Here is a 20,457-nt window from a genome sequence, read left to right on the forward strand (position 1 = left end):
GTAAATAAAATTTTTAAGCCACAATAATTTCAACATTTCACCCCACCCATTTGTGACCATGCACAAAACCACTGCCTTGCCAACCACTGATAATTTAACAGTAAAACAGAGAAATGGAATAGCAAACTAAAAAGATAACCTTCAAAATATATATAAATCTCAAGCAAATGTGCTGGAAAAAGGAAGAAAGAAGAGGAGAAAAGGTTATTTGAGGGATTAAAGAAAGAAGCAAATCTGAAATTCTCAGAGAATGCAGATTCAAGAAAAACACTGATAAAATTCCTTTTTACACAGGAAAAAAGATTCCCTGTGAAGCATTAAGAGTGGATTGACATCTGGATTGCCAGATAAAGATATTCTGAGCAAACAAAACCACATACAGTGTCAGTGACAACACTGAGATAAAAACCTCAGGCACTGGCATCTTAACAGATGTTGTACTGCAAAAGCTACCTGTGCTGCACTCCCATCTAGATGTACAGATATGACTTAGCAGTGCTTCAGCTCAGGATAACATTTGAAAGGGCACTTTAAAGAACACTGCACTATTTGCCTACTGCCTGGTACATTATTCTAGTGACAAGGCCTGCATTTCAGATCAGCATTGCAACATGTGGCTTCATATGGGGTGTAAGGTCAAATTCAGCCCTGAAAATCAGTATCCTTTATCCAGGCTTTCATGTCCAGCAACAGCTGACACAATGCCAGGAAGGAAATATCTGTGGAGGACAGCTCTGAAGTTTGAATCTTAGTGAGACATAGAGTTGTTAAATTAAATCAAGTCAAATTAAGACAGAGACAGAGAGGAACTGCCTTTCTAGCCAATGTTTTGGGTGATCCTATTTGCCATTAAACAGCTTTCATCAGCTCTGCTGTCTTGGGGATTTCTAAATTCATAGCCATCAAGAGGTCACAACTATGTCTCAGACATTTCTCACAAAGCTACAGAGATGTATGTGAAAGTGAAGTGCTTTGTTTCAGTTCTAGGAAGAAATTTTCCTTCATTTCCAATATTGCATTTCAAGCCTACACACTGTAAAAGCTGAGAAGTTTTGCAAAAGCAGCTGGACAGCTTGGGTCTGGCATCAAAGGGCACCCCTCAAGTTTCTAAAAGAGCATCTAAATCTTTAGGTGAACATTGCTATTTAGCATTATCAATGTTACCTTGACCCTCAGAGGACTACATACTGAAGCAAGAGCAAGTCTGTCAATAGTTCTCTGCTAGCTCATTCTTCTTAATTTCTGAGTGTGATTCTAATTGACAAAGATGATCTCCATAAATTACACCAAATTGGCACCTGTTTAAAGGACCAGTCCCAGTCAGATCATCCCATTTACTTCCCAGAGTCTGTAGTACCTCAGGTGCTATTTGTATTATGACACCCATTTCACTGAAGTGCCAGACCAAAACCTCTATTAAAGGTGTCTCACTCGAACGAGTCTTCACAACACAGGCTTTTGTGAAAAGTAGGGATACACAACTTCATCATAAGAAAGTGTCAAGCAGCAAAACACAAGTAGTTTCACTGGATTTATTTTAAGTTCTGTTGTTATATCTGATTGCTCATAATTGAAAATGTAGTCGTATCTGCATTCCTGGCTCCACCAATAAGACACTTTATTTTCTTACTACTCTGAAGCACTCCCCAAGCTTCTGCTAATAATTTTGCTTGACCTTTATTAAAGACCAAGCATTAGCTGGCAATTAGATTTGGTGATCCCTTTGGTGATTGAGGCTCAGTGATTTACTGTAAATTATAAATAGTTCAAATGTTTCATTATGTTTATTCTTTATACAAGCTCTGTGGCCAGGTAAGCGCTGACATGACATTCACTGTTAAATGATCTCATTAAACTTCTTAATTTAAGTGGTGCAACACTTCACCTGCCACATTATCCAAGGACTCCTGCAATGCACATTAAACATTCAGCATGAATAGATGCTCTACTATAGTTCACCTTGTTGGGAGTGAAATTTCAGTCCCTGAACATAAGGTTGACTACTTTATGCTCTTTGTCAGAGACAATAAATAATGCAAATAGATATCCATGTAAAGTAAGAGGTTAAAGACATCAATAGCTTTCCCACAGGGTTTTGAAAGAGGCTCTCCAAAGAAAAGACTTTAAATAAATAAAAAATACCGCTAAAATTTTAAAAGTTAAGGAAAACAAAGGAAGGTGCTGGTTTCTTTCATTTCTTTATGAATTCAACGACTGCAAGAGATATTTCTTGAGAACTCTGGAAGCATGTGCTCTTTTTTTACTCACAAGCCCAGGGCTAAAGGAAGGCAGTTGCACAACCTCCCACCTCAGAGTTTCTTGTGGAGGTTTGTCTTTAGCCATTTCATCCCTCCTTTTCCTGCTGAGAATGTTTAACAGAGCTGAAAGGAGTCAAGGTTGGATATTTCACCACATTATTTCACTTAGGCCAATAAATAGCATATTGCTTTATGACTAAAGGGAAACACAGAATTTTTGTTGAAGGCACCTTCACATCCAGACTATTGGCCAGAGATTTCTACTGCAGTAACAAGGAGAGGCACATGGATTAGGACCTCCTTTGTGCCAGGTGCTGCACCTACAGACTCCACAAATGAAGCATTCAGGTGTGAGGAAGAATAATACGGGTATATGAATTTTCCTGGCCTGCATATGTTTTATTTTACACATTTTTAATTGTTTCCCTCACAAAATGAATAGTTCTAATATTTTCCCCCTGTGCCTTTAAATAGTATGATTCTTAACATCTGCTTGTGGACATCTCTTCCAAAGTATGAAGGGCTCCTAGCAATTCTACTGCAGCCCATGACCATACCAGACTGCTCCCTGGACAGATTTAGGCTTCATCATATAGTATTAACCCCACATACTGAATATGTTTTTCTGACTTAGAAGGCTGGATTAGCTTTTATTATCAGAAGAGAAGTAGTAAAGGTTTCAGTGTTACAGATGGTATGGCAGATGGGAAGCGAAAGCTTAATATGAAGCAGCTCTGGATAAAAACTATTAATCCACAAAATTCATATGTTGTTATGCAGGGAAACCTAGCAAAACCCACTGCAATATGACTAACCAGTGAGAGAAGCATAAACTGCCCGTAGCCCATTATCTGACAAATCATGGCATGAAGTCTGAAAGAAGAGGAAAAAAATCCTGAAACATGCTATTTACTATTTCCTGGAAAAACAACCAGCTCTCTTTGGGGTATGCAAGGAGTAATGCCTTTCTAAAGATTATAAAGAATATTAATTTATAGCTCCTCCACTATGAAAATGAAATGGACTCATATATGTATTTGATAACATTTTCCAGGGTTTATAGCTGTAATTCTCCACATTAAAAAATTTCTAACAATACTTATAAGTCACTGTCACTGAAGTTGCAGTGCTAAAAAAGGCTTCTTACTTTTTGTTGAAGTGCATCATGGTGTGAAGGGAAAGCACATTTCCTTCAGTTCTGGTAACAGAATACTCTGACAGAAAGAAAAGGGAGCACTTCAGATGCTGCCTGGCTGGTGAGAGCCCACCACACATCTTTGAGAGCAGCTGCAATGGAGAACCACGACCTTCAAGAATTCCCTCTCTGAAGAAACGAGCGCCTGGAATTTCTCCAGCTGAATGGGACTTGTTCAGAGCTTGAATGACTGCAAGATGCCACGGCATTATTACAAAGAATCCATTAACACTGAACTGGCTACAGTCTAGTAAACAACCCCTGGGATTGTTTATGGCCATGTCTGTGAGCAACTGACCCCATCTGGCCCTGTGGTTTGAACTAAGAACAGTTCAGACTCCCACAGGTCATGGCCCCAGCATTGCACACGATTGTTAGAGTGGACTCAACACCACAGGATAACTGGACATATCTGCTGGAACTAGTCTAGTACTACACCAGACCTTCAGCAATATTCTCTTACAATTTATCTTACTTGATTCAAAGTGCCATCACCTACCTCTTCCTTTATGGTCTTGCATTAGCCCACCTTTTAGCATCAATACAGCATTCCTCACCAGGGAAGTGAACGATAGGGAATAACAAGCTACCTTTTCCCAAAACTCAGGAGATAGACAGAGAACTACATACTCTCCCTTACAAGCAAGAACAATATGTCAAAACTATTAAGTCTCTTTCTGTTGGACACCGAAAGTGTTTAACTCTGATGCAATGTGAAATACCGTGATTTCTTAATTCAAATCCCCATGTTCCAATATCAATGCAATCTCAGTGACTCGTGCTCTTCCCTAATTTTTCTCTCCCAAATGCACTGCATTTCTCCGACGGTGCTTAGAAACAGGCACCAGCAATAAAGCCTTTTGTCCATCCTCACAGAGTCCTTCCTAAGGCCTTGGGTTTATTTTCATTTTTCACCTCAGTGGTGAGATTTCTGTCCAAGTAGCAGCTTCAGGAAGGGACTCACACTTTGAGAGAGATCTTGGAGAAACCTAATCAGTGGAAGCATCTTTTATATTTCTTTTCTAGGAATATTAGAACCATGTTATATCATCACTCATCAGAAAATCGCTCAAGAAAGTTACTTCCCCTTTCATCGATTTATTTCAACACAGAGGGAAACAGAAGCCACGAGGAGAATTTCCTGTTTCTTTCTTCTTAATAACTCTTACAGCCTAAACCAAACAGTTTAAGGACACTTGGGGGCTTTTGGGGGGGGTATTTTTTTGATTTTTTGTTTTGGTTGGTTGTTTTTTTCGTTTGGTTTGGGGTTTTTTTATGGACTATCTACTTTTGCACAATGTTGTAAACTTATGGAATGAAGTTGTGAGACCTGGGTGATGCAAATCCAGAAAGAATATAAATTTCACTTAAAATCACGAGCCTTATCATGTGGTTGTGTGGATATTCAGGCAACGGTTGGTGCTGAAGATATAATTGACTCCTAGCTAGTTATTTTTCACTTCTACAACCCTTATCCTCCACAGAAAAAGTACTAAAAAAAGGGAGAGGAGAACATTACCTTCACTGAATCTGTATTCATACCTTTAACACTTGCTGAGACATCAAATCAAACTGTTAATCAGAGCCCTGGCAGGGAGGAATCTCTCCATGCCTGGGGTTCATTTGCTGAGCCCCAGCACTTCCTGCTACTTTACTCATCCTCTATTGCCTCTTTTGCTGGAAGTATTGACTAACTAGAGCAGCCCCTCAGCGTAAGTGAAGGCCCAGTGCTGCTACCCTGCTCCCAGCTGCAGCCCCTGCCAAGGAAGTGGAAGACACACAGGGTACAATAAGGTGATTGTCTCCTTGGCCTAAGTGTGGCTCTCAGACACCTGCTTCACCAAGAGGAGTCTTCTGCTACAAAAAAAAAGAAACTGCCCCTCTGACTGTGCTTCTTGCAGCACAGCCTGGACATGTCATCCCTTATATCCATACTTATTTCCTTTAGGAACAAAACATACAGATTCTTAAAATGCTCATTGTACCTGATTGGGTAGTCGGCAGCACTGAGGTTAATGAAGAAATCCCATGGCCAGTCATTCATCTCCATTAAGTCCCTCATGGTCTGCAGGTAGGTGGACAGAAGACTTGCTCCTCCCCAGATAGTTGCCATTCTCCAAGAAGTGACTCTCACATTTGGGTACTGGCTGGCAAACTGGAGAACTTGCCGATGCAAGTAATTGGATCGCTTTACAGGAGAAAAAAGTAACACATTCAAGTTATTCTGTCCAAAATTTTCTCTCCCTGTATTCACTAGCCACCAACCCTACTTCCTGACTCACCGAGTGCTGCCATTGCTTTGCCCTCACTTACTACAGTACAAAACCGTCTTTTGCTAAATGCTTATTTCCTAAATGTACAGAGAACCCCGTTTAATTCATTTTATTACAACTACAGTAATCACTAATCAGTATGATTAGCTCTTATTCATCATTTGTCATTGTAGATCCCAAAGGGCTTTCATAAAGGAGGTGAATGTTACCACCTCCCTTTTATAGTGTGTGACTTGCCTAAGGCACCTCAGGCCACCACCTCAGTCTGCATCAACTTATCAGTTGCTGCTAACTAAATGTACAACAGACAGACATGGAGAGAGACTCATTGACACAGAAGGAGAAATGAAGGCTCTTACATAAAGAAGATAACAAGAAAGAAAAATAAGAAAAAAAAAAAAAGAGGCTCCGAACATATAACAGATGAAGAGACAAAAAGTGACGTGCACTTTATGCAGCAGAGGTAAAAAGATGAAGAAGATGACAAAGATGGGTAGACTGACAGATGGTGAGACAGGCAATTTATAACCAGTGATATATTACCTTGTCAACATGAATGTAATAAAAATGGTCTTTATGGTAAATAGCCTTAAACATGCGTTGGAGCTGCCGAGAAGCTCTGCCATGAACAACCAAGACAAATGCGATCCTGACTGGGTTGGCTGGCATGTATTCTACGGAGTCGTCATCCCACTGTACATTGTTGTTGGCTTTTCCTGTTCAAAAACAAAACACAGGACATCTCTGAGTGTATCCACACGGCAGGGGTGCAGTGAGCAGTACACATTCCACCTCGGCTCTCTCTTCAAAAGCAGTTTCTATGGCAGAGCGAGAACTCACAAGGGGTGCCAGCCTGCACCCCATCAAGATCATACCCCTCTCCTCTGTCCCCATACAGGGCCATCACCCCTTGGGCACAGCCATGCCAGCCTTCCCCATGTAGCCCTGCCTGTGTGCCTCATCCTGAACAAGGCTGCATGAACATGGGCAAGTACCCAGATATTTATGAGTTGGACAAAGCTTTACCTGAGTATGCACATTTCTACCTTCAAAGGAGTCACCTCAAAGTTTCTAAGTATTCAAACAATGTCAAGGCCAACATTCCCCCCGAGTGAAACCCCCTGTTTGGCCAAAGCTGCTCGTTCCTCTGATCAGCACAGCTCTGCTGAGAAGCTGGTGAAACTCTGCTTCTTAACAGCTGCTGAGGATTATTGACTGATAGCATTTACTCGTAACAGCAGATGTATCCCGGAACATTTAAATGGCAACCTGCATATTTTCACTTCTTCATGTAGGAGAGGGGCTCTTACAATCCTATTTAAAATTTATGTTCATTTTTTATTTTCATGGAGTAATTTCTGGTCCTTATTTTGTAAAGTAAGTGCCACAGTGCAAGGTTCAGACAGGATATATTGATTAAATGGAGAACTGGAGGGACATTTTCAATAAGGAATTTAAAGTGCTTTGTTTTTGGTTTATGTAACTGCTCTTCAACTCAAAAACCTGAACTTAGTGTAAGAAAATCGCAATTTTATCTGAAAATTGGCATTCATTCTTCAGTTAAACAACGTCAAGTGCTCTGACCTTGTAGGGACCTTTTTCAACAAAAATGGTTTTGAAAGAATCTGAAATTTTAAATATTAGCAGAAAAAGGAAGCAAAGTACCTCAAAGCTAAAAAAAATTCCTCCTGCCCCAATTTTCCTCTTGCATATTTTAACATTATTCTTTCTTAAGTGAAAGGGATATCATTGTCTCAAATGTTGCTTAGTGTGTGTCACCCCTGCCGAAGGTACAATTTTTCAAAGCCCTAAGATCTGAGGTGTTACCCAGTTTCTGCACTTAGTGCCTTTTGTGATGCCCCCTTCTCCTCCCACCTCCACGTACCCCCCATCTCAAGACTCCTTTTGCAGACACAATAAGCTTGCACTGTGTTACAGGATAAACTTGAGGCTGCACTTGGGCACAGTCATCAGATGGCAGGAGTACAGCCACAAAACCCACTGCACCTTCCACAACATCTACAGCTATTAAAAACACATGCTTATGTCTGTGATTTGATATAAGGAACAAGAAAGACATTTGCCAAGTGTGAAGTGAGAGCAGGAGGGAGGGAAAACACTATTCCACAGGTTTTTGAAACTGGAAGCATATGTTGATCAAAGTAAGCAATACCAAAAGCTTTCTTTTTTGTTTGTTTGTTTTCAAAAGTATTAGTTACAAAACAAAGTCTGTACACAAAAAAAAAACCTTTGCCTGATCCTTCCTGTGTATCTTCTCCTTGTTCAAAGGAATAGCATAAACTCAGAAAAAACAGACCAATTGGAAGTTTGCAGAGCACTGTTTCAGGTGATGAAACAATGTGATCCCCTAAATTGTAACGAAATGCCCTTGAGTAATTGAAACGCTTTTTAGACAACCACGAGACAGATCCTGCTGCAATGGGAGCAGCACATTCCATAAAGGAATGGTTTCAACATCTCCCATAACTCTTCCCTTCAAGTTCCTTCCTCCTCAGCAGTGTTCCTCTAGAACACCTGCTTTAAGTCAGAATCTGTTCTTTCCATCCCGGAGGTCCAGGAAACTGTACATGTAAGAGGTACAGCAAAGAGAATCAGGCTCTTCTCTGGACTATGTAAGGGGCTACAAGGCAGCTGTGTCCCTATCCAGGAACATACACAGATACTGAACACTAAAGAGCCTACGAAGTCCCAGAGGCTCACTGCCCCATGCAGCAGATCGTTACTGTCCACAATCCTGCTCGGGATTCCAGTCTGCAGTACTATTGCTCATAAATTAATGCAACTTTGCTGTCCCCAGTTGTATTCAGACTAGCCATTTCTAGCCCCATGAGTCACTCCACTTCAAATGGGACACAAACAACTTACATGGGATTTCTTTAAAAAACCTTCCACCGCCAGTTCAGTAAGAATCAGATGAATATTAAAAAAATTAAAAATAAAACAAATTTAATTCCTTCTATAATTTTCATTTTGTTTATTATGGCCATTAGCCTTTGCCCAGTTCTACTGTTTCTCCTGAGCAGCTGATGAGCTGCCCCATGCACGTGCCTAGGATTTCTGCACGGTGACAGGGATAAAAAGGGACTCTGAGAGGAAGAAAATGTGCTTGCAAGGAGAACTGACAGGGCAATTGCAATTGCTAAAACAAGCCATTTTTCTTTTAAACTGCTTTGATTTCAAGCTGATGATGTCCCATCAATGGACTCAAATATTTTTAGTGTTTTTCATTACATTTTGGATACCTCTCTTCTGAAATCAGTGGCTTTCTGCAATGATATGTAGAAGGTGAGGGGAATTTAAAACAGCTATATTGTGGGTCTTTTATTTTAAACTAACTTGCCTTCAATACCCACACTATCATTTATCTAGCAATTACCGAGAACAAAATCCTCCCGAATTTTCACCTGAAATGCCACCTCACTTCAATGGGTTTCTCTAATAAATTCCTGCAGTGACTTATTTTGCTGTCTGCTGTTTTCCTCCTCTCACCACTTCTTCCATGCGCTCCTTTCTTCCTTCTCTTTAAGGTTTAAGTTTTTATACTTTCATTTGCAACCCGCATACTATTATGACTTCTTTAATCCTCTTCTTGGCTGCCTGGAATTTCAAAAGGTAAGAATGTTATACTTTTTCCATCTGTCAGACTATCTGCTACTTTGCTTTATACTGTCACTTCCCTGGTTTTAGCTTGTGGCTGCTTAGAACCCTTTATTTTTCAGACTGCTTCACTGACAAAGAACCAGCCTGGTTTGCAAATCAGATGAAACTGGAAGGAAACATTCAGTTGAGTACCTGCTTACTAAAAAATACAGTAGGACTTCAGAGCTATATGGGCAATGTTAAGACCTGAATAGCTCCATCCACTTCATTTCTATAAAACCTGTGCATACCAGAGAATTCATGGGCAGCTCCTTGCCGGCAACACTCCCTACTCCCAGCCTTCACAACATTTGTCACCTCTCCACATGCCATCATCTGCCTTTCCAAGAAAAATGAGTCAAGCCAATACAAGAGAATTCCCACCTTCTCCTCTTGCACAGGTCACCTGGGGCAGTCTCAGTGGGACTGGAGCTGCACTCTATCTCACCTAGAAAGTTTCTCTGAGCTTGGGTGTTGCCTGTTGAGTGAAGTTTCCTACGCCTTTAGGGAATTCCCTTTTTCTAGGATAACTTATGCAGATTGGTGTTTTATAAATCATAATAAAAAGCCCATAACAAAGTAAAACAAAACCCGTGAAGAATATGATTGCTACAGTTCCATCTTGAGAGCACAGCTCTACCCTCAAAATAGCTTTGCACAAATGAGTGAGTGGGGAGAGTGAACGGAGCATCCTCTTTATGGTCATCTGGCACAGGTGAAACAGTAGCTCTGGCCTGGAAGCAGGACTTGTTGCCTTAAACTTCCTCAAAGTTTTCCATTTCATTAAACAATGGAAAAGGTGGATAGAAGAGCGACTTCTCATGTTGCCTTGCTTCAGAGAAACTGCCACATGGAGCCTCAATAGAAGGGGCAGTGCTCACCTAGCTCATAACAAACATTTTCTAGCCCTTGTATCAAAGTGTATTTACTGTGCTATCCTACACTGAACACAAACATGGCACTTTGATCTGTGACCAAATGTCTTTCACAAACTTACTGAGAAAAGAGAAAGCTGCCTTTTGGCTTCCTGTTCAAAGCCTGAAAGGACTGCCATAAATGTGTGTTAGCAGGAAAATCCGTACCTGGTTTTGTAGATAACAGGAGAATCTCAGCTCTAGTGCAATTTCAACCTGCACTTTCTAAAGCCCAGAGAAATCAATACTCATAATGAAGAGTTTAATCTTCATGTATTGCAGTATTACTAAATGCCAGAATAATGAAGATGGTGCAATCATTTTCATATTTATTGTGATGCCACATTATGTTCAATCATCCACCAATATAACTCAGAGCCAACCTGCTAATCTCTTACTTCTACCACTAATTAATGAGATCAGACTTCTCCAACAGCACAAAGCAATCTTTTAATCAATTTTGTGAGCCATATTATGTTTTGTAAAACAACCCATCAAATTCTGTTCTCAGTTTGGTATTGTCCTGGCTGTTCAACAGGACACCCCTGCACAGACATACCTGGATGCTGCTGACTTCATATTAACAGAGCTGCGTGTGTATACTGTGCCTTGATCCATGAATCAATGGATAGAGGACATCAGAAGAGTTATTGCTGTGTAGTTCAGCCCACTATTTACTGCTATTACATCCATAAATGCAATCAGAAGCCCTGTCATTATAGCAGGAGTATGAGCCATAATCACTCCAAAGAGGCAGAGCTCTGCAGTCCCTACTTAAACTCACAGGAGCAGCCTCATTCCCTTCAGTGGGACCATTTCTGCAACAGCCAGCTGAGTGGTAGTTGCTGAACTCAGATTTCCACTATAAACTCCTTTTCAATTGCTCACAACTCATAACAACACAGCAGGTTGAAAATTTCCAGGCTTGGCTTTCATCTGAAAATGTTTTCCATTTTGGTTAGAGCAAAAACAGTTTTGCCTTGTTTGAATGGTGACAAAACAAAACAAAACAAAAAAGACAAGACAATGTTTTCATTTTGAAAACACAATTTTTTTTATCAGACCTAGTAATAGAAGTAGCTGGAGTTATATAAAAACTATAAAAAATGTCACTGAGCAATTTACCAGTGAGCCATCAGAACGTGATGAGAAGTCTTTGTCTGATAACAACATTCATCTGTCCTGAGCCAGAACTCTTGCTGGAGTTAAGGCCCAATGACCCATTACAGCAAGTGCATCACTTACCATCAGGCTCGAGAGGGAATGTTCTCTCTTGCTGCAGTACTCTCCAGTGAGGACACCTTACACAGGCAAGGTAACCTCTGTAGAACAGTGTGTGTTTATCACACTTAAATGAAAAAGCAATTTTTCCTAATTCAGAACCTAGAAAACTATCTTTAGCAACATTAGTGCCAACTTTGGGATGCCAGTTTTCACCTCCAGCCTAAGAAACGATTCATTTGTTTCCATGGTGGCCTTTGTGGAGACCTTCAGTGGAAGAAAGAATTTTAGGTGAACACTGATTTGATTTTATAATTAGAACCATTATTTATAAGCTAAATGCCCACTGGTCTATTCACTGTGTAGAAGACCCCTACAGCAAATAAGGTATTCACCACAAAGCAGGCTGACTGTAATTTTGGTGAATATGCACATACTGACAATCAATGGGCCACACAGGGCTCTGTGCACCACAGACACGTCCTGGTCACTGCAGGGCCATCACCTGCTTTCCTGTGCTGCCAAGGAGCAGCATAAACAGGAGCATCTCAGGGAATCAGCTCCTTGTGTGCCAGCTGAACCCAGCACATCCACCACCCGTGTCAATGAGGGGCTCTTTGCTTTAGGAAAACAAACCAAGTTCCTGATGAAGATAATTAACATGACTGGTCATATGTGTGGCTTCTCCTACTCAGTTTTAACTTGTTAGCAAAGTAGGAGAGGTGAAATCAGCTGAGATGATCCTCTGTACAACTGTCCCCAGGGCATGGTGATTTGAGAGGGAAATTCTGAAATCATACTGCTACTGAAGAGTGGATATTCAATTTTTTTGCAGTTGTGTTTTATCTCAACAACCCCAATCTACTGTTTTTCATCCTCAGACTCTACCAAGAATTACAGAAGCAATTTATGATCCCCTGTAAGTTCATATGATCAAGTAATCCATAAGCAAAAATCAATGCAAGGCAGGCGGGAACAGACAACGAGGCATAATTTACAAGAACTCAGTGGCCAGTGCATTTAACATTAAAGAGACAGATTTCAGTAATGTTCTTTCCATGCTGAGAAGAAGCCCTTTCTTGGAACAAAGGAGCTGCTGACGTGGGCAATTTTGAGTCTTCTTTTATCACTTCAGAGGGTGACAGTATAAACTTAAGGTAGTTAGTGGAGAAGAGTCACTGCCTTACAGCTGGACAATTCTCTTCATAAGATCACTGGAAGTTTCTCTACAGTGAGTTTGTGAACTGATAGGCAGCTCTGCATCCCTGCAGAATTTATATAAAAAGGGAAACTAACTGTCATTACAGATTTAGGTTCAGTTCTGCTGTCCATGAACAGAAAAATAAAGTGAATGAAAGAAGGAAGGTAGGAAGATAGAGAAGACAGGCAGAACTGTTTTATATTCACAGTTGGATCATGAGAAGATAAATTTTTTCTATCTTTTCCCAAAGAGAAAAAAATATAATTTTCTGTTTTGGAATTTAAAAGAAAACATTTCCATCCCAGCTTTGTCATCCTCCTGTTACAACTACTTAACATTTGTGCTCCATGCTCCGTGCTTCCAAGACTCACTCAAGAACCCACCGGGACAGGCATCATCCATTAAGCAAATCCAGAAAGAAAGACACCCTGCACCAGAAAACTTTGGTGAATATGCCTTTTTTCACATGATTTGCAGGATTCATTGTAAATCAACATATACAAAAACCTTGAGAACAAAGACCAAAATTTTTTGTATCACAAAACCTGGAAAAGCAGTTGGGACAACACAGGACTGTCCACAATCAATCTTCAGGGTCTGTGTATGTGCACACGTGTGAGTGCTGTGACAGCACATTCATAGCCACTAAAATTTCAAACAAAACCAGGGAGCATTTGGTTTGAAGCAGCCTGCCATACTTCAAACAAAAATTCTGTTGTCTTGCAGTCTCGAGTCATTACTGAAACCATTTTTATGATTTGCAAATGACCAACTAATTATCAGATTCCACTATACTGTGCTTGTAACACACACTAAACTTAATTTACTATGATACTTATCTAGGCAGGCCAATCATCTCAGTAACAAGCTTGCTTTTCTGACTATTCTAATTATGAAAATGGTAGCATTCCTAGGAGACAAATCTCAATTATTTGTAGTTTTGCTGGAGTGTGTTAGTCAAGTATTTTCTCCATATTCCTACTGACTGCCGTGAATAAATAACACTCAAAAGCAACAGTAAATTAATTAATGTTGAATTAGAGTGAATCTCCTAATAATAGTATTTATCATATCAATTAACAGTCAATTAGCACATCATGATCAGTGTTACTAGGGTGAATACAAAATGCCTTCTAAGTGAGCATTGGGCTATGTTTACTATATCCAGTGACATTACTGGACTTCAGAGATGTAAGGTACAGCAAATCCAAGAACAGACACAAATATTCCTTGCAAAGACCATTCAGTCCTCTTGCACCTTAAACCTTAGCTGGACTTCACAAACCAGAAACCATCCAAACCCTGGGCTGCACCCAAAGGAGTGTAGCCAGCAGGTCAAAGGCAGTGATTTTCCCTCCTTTTTGGATGCCCCAACCCTGGCAGTGTTCAAGGTCAGGTTGGATAAGGCCTTCAGCAACCTGGTCTAGTGAAAGGTGTCCCTGCCCATGGCATGGGCGATTGGGACTAGATGATCTTTAAGGTCCCTTCCAACCCAAACCATTCTGATTCTATAACCTAACATTTAGGAGGTAACACCCCTGGAAACCACAAAAAAGAGAAAGACCTCTATTTACAGGTGCCTGTATCATACAGCCCTAAGAAAACACTGTAAATAAAAGAGATTTTCCAGCTTGATTTTCAAGACAAACCAGCAGCCTGTTCAGAGTGGGATCTCCAGCTCAGAGTCAAAACTTGTGGAGACCAACCAGCCAGGTTGTCTGCAGGAGGAGACACTTCATTCAGCTCTTGTGCTCCAAGAACTGACTCCCACCCAGCTGAGTTACCACTGTCTGGGAGACTTTGTGCTCATTAGAAGGGGAGAGGTTACAGAAGGAGAGAAGTGAAAGGGCTGAGATGAGGCATGTGTTTAGTTATATCATCCACCACTAACTGTTGCTAAGGATGCTCCTATGAACAGCCCAAAACTGATGAGAACAGAAATTTGTCAGACGAGATAAGTCATCCCACCACTCCCAAGAAAACTGATGACACAAACCCAAACGGAAGCATTTATAAAACCTCATTCACAATTTGCATTTTCTGGACACAGCTACAGCCACGCCAACAGCATTCTGGCTTCTACAAAAGCATTTGGAGGGTACCCAGTTCTTCTGGGCAGCTTGTTTAGTGGGTGCCTGCTATGGGTCACTGGCCACCAGCACATCCTTTCTGGACAGCCCCTGCCAGAGCTGCTGGCCACCAAGCTGCCTGCAGTCCCCACCCCTCTGAGCAGTGACAGTGGGGAGGTTCATACCATTCAAGTGCAGAAACATAATTTAGGTGCCTCTAAATCTTGCTGCTGCACAGCCTCTCCAAACAGTCCGTAGAGATAGAAGGACTCTCCAGAAGCTGTTCAAGTGATGGCAATAGAGGCAGAACTGGCCAGAATGGCAAAAAGGCTCCTTTATAGGAGCTGTTAGAGTCGGGGCTCTCTCAGGCAACAGTGGTGGCCCACAGGTACATCAGTCTCCTCCTGGCACAGCAGAGCAGCTGCCTGGGGATGTGGGTGATGGCAGCCCAGAGGTGCTCCCAAGTCCTGCAGTTTGTCCTTAGGGCACCTCTATTAGAGAACTGACTATTGATTTAGGTGGCCTGAATTACACACCAGAGGATGCCAGCCCTCTCACTGCAGATGGATTACATTCCAGCTGGGACACCAGTCACTGGCTCACTGCCATTCACGCCAAAACTAACAATGGGCTTTGGAGTCAGCTCTTCTCTACACTGAAGCACTTCACTCCCTTCCCTGCTGGAGAAGCCTTTACATTTCTTGAGCAAGATAGGACAAAACCATAGAAAATGTCCTTATTTCAGTTCAGACTTTCTCTTCTGCCACAAATGATCAGGAAGTTTAAGCCTTCAAGGAACAGAAACTTGAAAGCCAACCAGTTACTACAGAGCAACCAAGGCATCCATCAAACAAGACAGTAACAATATCAACATAACAAATCCTAAGCAAAATAGCAAAAGAAATCTATCAAGGCTCATACTTCAAATTAGCATTTGAAACAGCCTTTGCTGATTGGAGTGTCTGTTTCAGTGTGTTTGGAGAGTGGCACATCGTAACCTTTACACCATCTCTTCCTCTCATGCTCACAGCACGAATAATCAATAAGGAGTGAAAACATAAGCAACTACATACACCTCTACTTCACATGATCTCCCAGGAGATATTATGTACTGCTGAGACTATCAAGATATGAAGAGGTAGATAAAAGAATGTTTGTTACCTGCCTGATCAATGTATGCCCATTTTGTTTTACTGTGCTGTCCCCTTTCAAGTCCTATGTAAACTATTATTTCCCCCAGATAATCTTAAGAAATTAACAGTTAATCATTATAATCAGTTGGTGTAAGGCCAGGACCAAGTTAATTTATACCATATGACTAGCTGGTCTGCTAACTAGAAATTAATCCTTCCTTTGAGATTCCATTACATCTGTCTCCTATTTTTTTAAATACAGAATTGGAAGGACAGAGTCTGCCTTTATTCTCTGCCCAAGATAATTATGAACACAATATTGAAAACAGACCAAAAAAGTAAAGACTTTCCCATGTATTTTACATAGCTACTTTGAAAAGGTCTAGTGAGGTACTGAGAATAAAGGCTGCACTAGCAAAAGCAAAACTTGACTCATATACTTATCCCTTGCATCACTGTGTTGCAAAATGGGAAAATTTTAGCCTTATATTTTAGCTGACACTTGCACTGCAAGTGAAATTAATAGGAATTTCACAATACAGTCAAAAGGCAGAGAAAAGATAAATAGCACATGTCCGGGAAGATCCATGCCAAAGCTGTCAGGCTGTGCTTCCTCTGCATCCCTTTGAGTTAAGCTTTTATGGATTTCAAAGGCTGCAGGGCTGGGACCAAGCGCTTTTAAGAGTCTCACACTGTGGCAGCAAAAGAAGTGTGAGACATCAGATTCATGTATGTGTATGTACCATAAATACATACATGCCTTGAGTGTGGATACACTGCTAGGTTAGCTAAGAAACAGTTGGAATCAAATATTTAAAGTAAAACAGCACACCTAAAAACCAGCTTCCCACAAACAAATGCAGTTTCTGCATCCAGAGTACCCATATTTCAGCATATGTGCTGACACATAACTGCTGTCAAATATCCTTTATGTCAAAGGACACTGGTAAGCAATGGTTTTCCCAAATGACCCAAAGTACTTCTTATTTCTTCATCTGAATAGTAACACTTTATTTTATCACTGATCAGCTCACGTACTTCAAGCAAGCTTGCTACCATGAGTACAACTTAAAGGATGAATGCAGAATGTGAACAATTTCACCCAACAGAGAAGAAAAAGAGGACCAATCTTCTCTGAGTATATTACTTGTCAGACAGAGGAATGTAACATAATTATATTGTGACATTTCCAACAGCAAATAGATTCTACTGTAAGCAATTAACGCTGGTTCCTTTGGCAGACTTCAAAAACTTAATTGTATAGTATGCTCAGTTACAATAACATCTGAATAATAAATGCCACTGCATTACTTAAGCCAGATTTTAGCATATATGGACAGGTTAAAACACAGAAGAAACACATGGATGTTAATTCTTCCACAGGCCATGTTATACCCCAAAATTGTTCATTAACATGGAAAATGTTCAGGATGTAAATATGCACATTTTCAGAAAAAAGAAGTACTAGTAAGTACTCTGGATCTAACTACAATGGAGAATTTTGGTCTGTGCACTGCATATCACAACCTATGTCTCTCTTCCTGGACATGGGAAAGGCAGGGCTGGGCTCTCCTTCCTGGCTAGAATGCTTTCCAGAAGCTGCTTCTGATCAAGAGGGATTAGTAAAGATAGTTTAAGAAGGAAGAAAAAAAAATCATCTGGCATTAATCCTTGAAACATTTCATAGCCAACATATCTTTAATACAATCCCTCTAATCCAATTAGGGTGCCTTGAAAATCATATCTTGAATTCTATGCTTCATTGTGATGGGTTCTGAGCCACAGAAACATCCATTGACCAGACAGCAGCTAAACTCCTGCTCTGCTCCACAGCTCACTCCCCACCCTCCCAACTAACCCCAAACCTGCCCAGGAACAGCCCAGCTCCAGCCTGGAAAGCTGCACCAGCAGCAAACCTGAGCCCCCACACATCCGTCAGAAATTTCAAAAGCAAATTTGCCACACAAAAGAGAGAATATTAAAATCACTTTCATTCACAAACATATATAATTGAATGTGTATGAGGAGTTCAATACAGAATTTTAACTCCCCGTTTTACACCTGAGTTTCAGTTATTTAGAAACATCACTAATGTGAAGCAGATGCAGCCGTAGCAGGTGGGTTTGATGATGGCCTTTTAACACTCATCCCTTTGAACCAACAGGGAAAACAATTCCTAATACAATGTTTTTGCCAGCAAGGAACAAATTACTACTAATTAACTGAGCTTGATTTTTTAAAACGTTCTCATGAAAATTATTTGGATCGGTTTTCACAAGGATGTATATTCACAGTTATATTTATGGGCAAAGAATAGAACAAAACAGCATAGTCTTGTTGCTAAAATAAAGGACTTTCACTCCATTACTCCATCACAGTATAAAAAGATCCCATTAACATACCACTAGAGGAAAACAAAGGAAAAATCAAATTGCTGGCATCAGAAAATGTTCAACCAAAGCAACATAAAGTAATTTTTCTGTATTTCAATAGACATTACAGTTTTGTTGTTAAAAAAATCTAATGTGCAGAAAACGTCATTTTATTGACTAAATAAGTCACTGGCTGCTGTTAAAAGCATCTGGGGAGAATTTGTAAGTGAAATATATTCTTGCACTAGTATCATAATTTATAAATCAGTTAAATTTCCTCTCAGATTTTAACAAGGCTGTGATGCCCTTGGATGTCAAAGAGCTGCTTAAACAGTAACTTGCTGAAGAGTCTGCTCTATACTGCACAAGAGGAGTATCTGTGCAATGTTTGAAACAAAAAAATTAATGCTGACTTTTTACAGACAAAAATAATAATGGATATTATTTCTAAAATTATCTTAACTCTGCTCCTCAGACTCTGCCTTCCCACTCTGCAACTCTCCATGTCAGCAGTCAGAGGTACTAAATTTGGCCCCAGGCACTTCCCACTTCCTGCAGCTGGGACAGATCCTGCCCTTCCAATGCTGCTGCCTGTGTGCTGGCAAGGTTTTAGCAGGACCTTGGCTTCAGGGAGGCTCTGCTTCTGTGCAGCTTATCCCACACCACTGAATTTGGGGAGTTTGGCAGAAGTGATAGCGATGTGTTAGTGTGGATCTCCAGGAATAACTTAATGGGGCAGCACACTATGAGACAGGGCACACATCCAAGTAGTTATGTATTTTAATTAGGTAAAGGAAGTGCTAAAAATTGCTTTGAAGGTCTAGATGTAATTCAGTAGCATTGGTTTCCAATATAATTGGGTTTTTCTCCTGCCACCTCTCACTCATATACTATTTGATCACCCCTATCACAAGGGGAGGCTTAAAAGAGAAAAAAAATGCAAGCAACTTGTGTTCAGATGTAATTCAGCTCCTCCTCCTCAAAAGACAGAGCCCCAAACAAATTTATTCACAACTTGGCTTTTATAGCACAGTAGGGCATGAAAATCACCAACTGGCAGCAAAACTGCTAAGCAAACCTAATTTAGGAGATGAAAAGTGTGAAACATGAGAAACATCTCACAGATTGGAAAATGACATGTTTATTTAAAAAAAGAGACCAGAAAAAATAAGAACTGCTGGCAGAGGATCTGCAGCAACAACTGCCTGGCTGTCAGCTGGTTAAAGCTGGCCATTACCTGCAGGCTCCCACACCAGCAGCAAGTGCTCCACAGCCCTGAGTCACTGAGCACCTGAGTGAAGCAGACAGGGAAAACACCCCAACAGGTTTGCTGTTATTTTTTGCAGAAACAGTTCTATACTTCACTATCTGTATGGGTAGGACCAGTAAAGATGTCTGCACCTCATTACAGAAAGGTACAAAACCACAGCACTAGAGAACCAGGAATCATTGAGAGCTACAGCAAGGTCTCCTATCACTACAGCAGCTCCTGCTGCAAACACTTCTGTGAGGCTGTGGACCATCAGGAACTCATCCTTCTCACAGCTTAAAACCCCCAAAGATTATTTTTAATAGAGGCAAAGGAGAAATACTACTTTTTAAGGCAAGGAGTTTGTTAATGAGTGGTAGCAACATAACTATTCAGTTTATCTGCTGAATTAATCTCAATCCATCTCCTACTCTGCAGCCCATCTGGAATCAATGGAGAATGGACAGTATAAAATCAGTATCAAAAGAGAATTACCATGTTTGAACCAAATTCTGCTTGTGTTCCAGTTCTGAATAATTCTTGATCTATATAAATGCAGATTAACTTTGAGCCTCCTTAACAATTCCCCATTCTGGCTGAAAGAAGCAAATAGAACTGAGCTGCAATTTCCTTCAAATATAATTTAATTTCCACTATCTTTATTTTGACATTAAAAGAATGATGAAAAATCTCTTCATATTAGTTCTTAAGACACTATTGCAGGAAGGTGAACTGTTTATCCATACACACACCACTCACTCTCCCCCTTTCCTTTGTGAGATTGGACCGCCCTGACCTTCCTATTGCAAGTACCACCTTTCACTAATAAAAGAATACTTTTAATGTCTAGGATGACTCTTTATGTAAGCTAATCCAAAGTCTCCTGATACCAAATGCTTACTGTTCAACAGG

General features: G+C 40.5%; 1 protein-coding gene across 2 annotated transcripts in view; it reads right to left on the bottom strand.

The window, feature by feature from the left end:
- XYLT1 (xylosyltransferase 1) overlaps nt 1–20,457 on the bottom strand; it is a 175,106-nt gene that overhangs the window by 49,992 nt on the left and 104,657 nt on the right. For both annotated transcript variants that reach the window (XM_027684261.1, XM_027684262.1), the window contains exons 3-4: nt 6,270–6,442; nt 5,439–5,641 (exon numbers count right to left, since the gene is read on the bottom strand). In XM_027684261.1, coding sequence (XP_027540062.1) covers nt 5,439–5,641; nt 6,270–6,442 — 376 coding nt within the window. The remainder of the gene's footprint in view (nt 1–5,438; nt 5,642–6,269; nt 6,443–20,457) is intronic.

This window comes from Neopelma chrysocephalum, unplaced genomic scaffold, assembly GCF_003984885.1.
Source record: "Neopelma chrysocephalum unplaced genomic scaffold, ASM398488v2 Primary Assembly neopelma1_65c, whole genome shotgun sequence".
Classification (NCBI taxonomy): domain Eukaryota; kingdom Metazoa; phylum Chordata; class Aves; order Passeriformes; family Pipridae; genus Neopelma; species Neopelma chrysocephalum.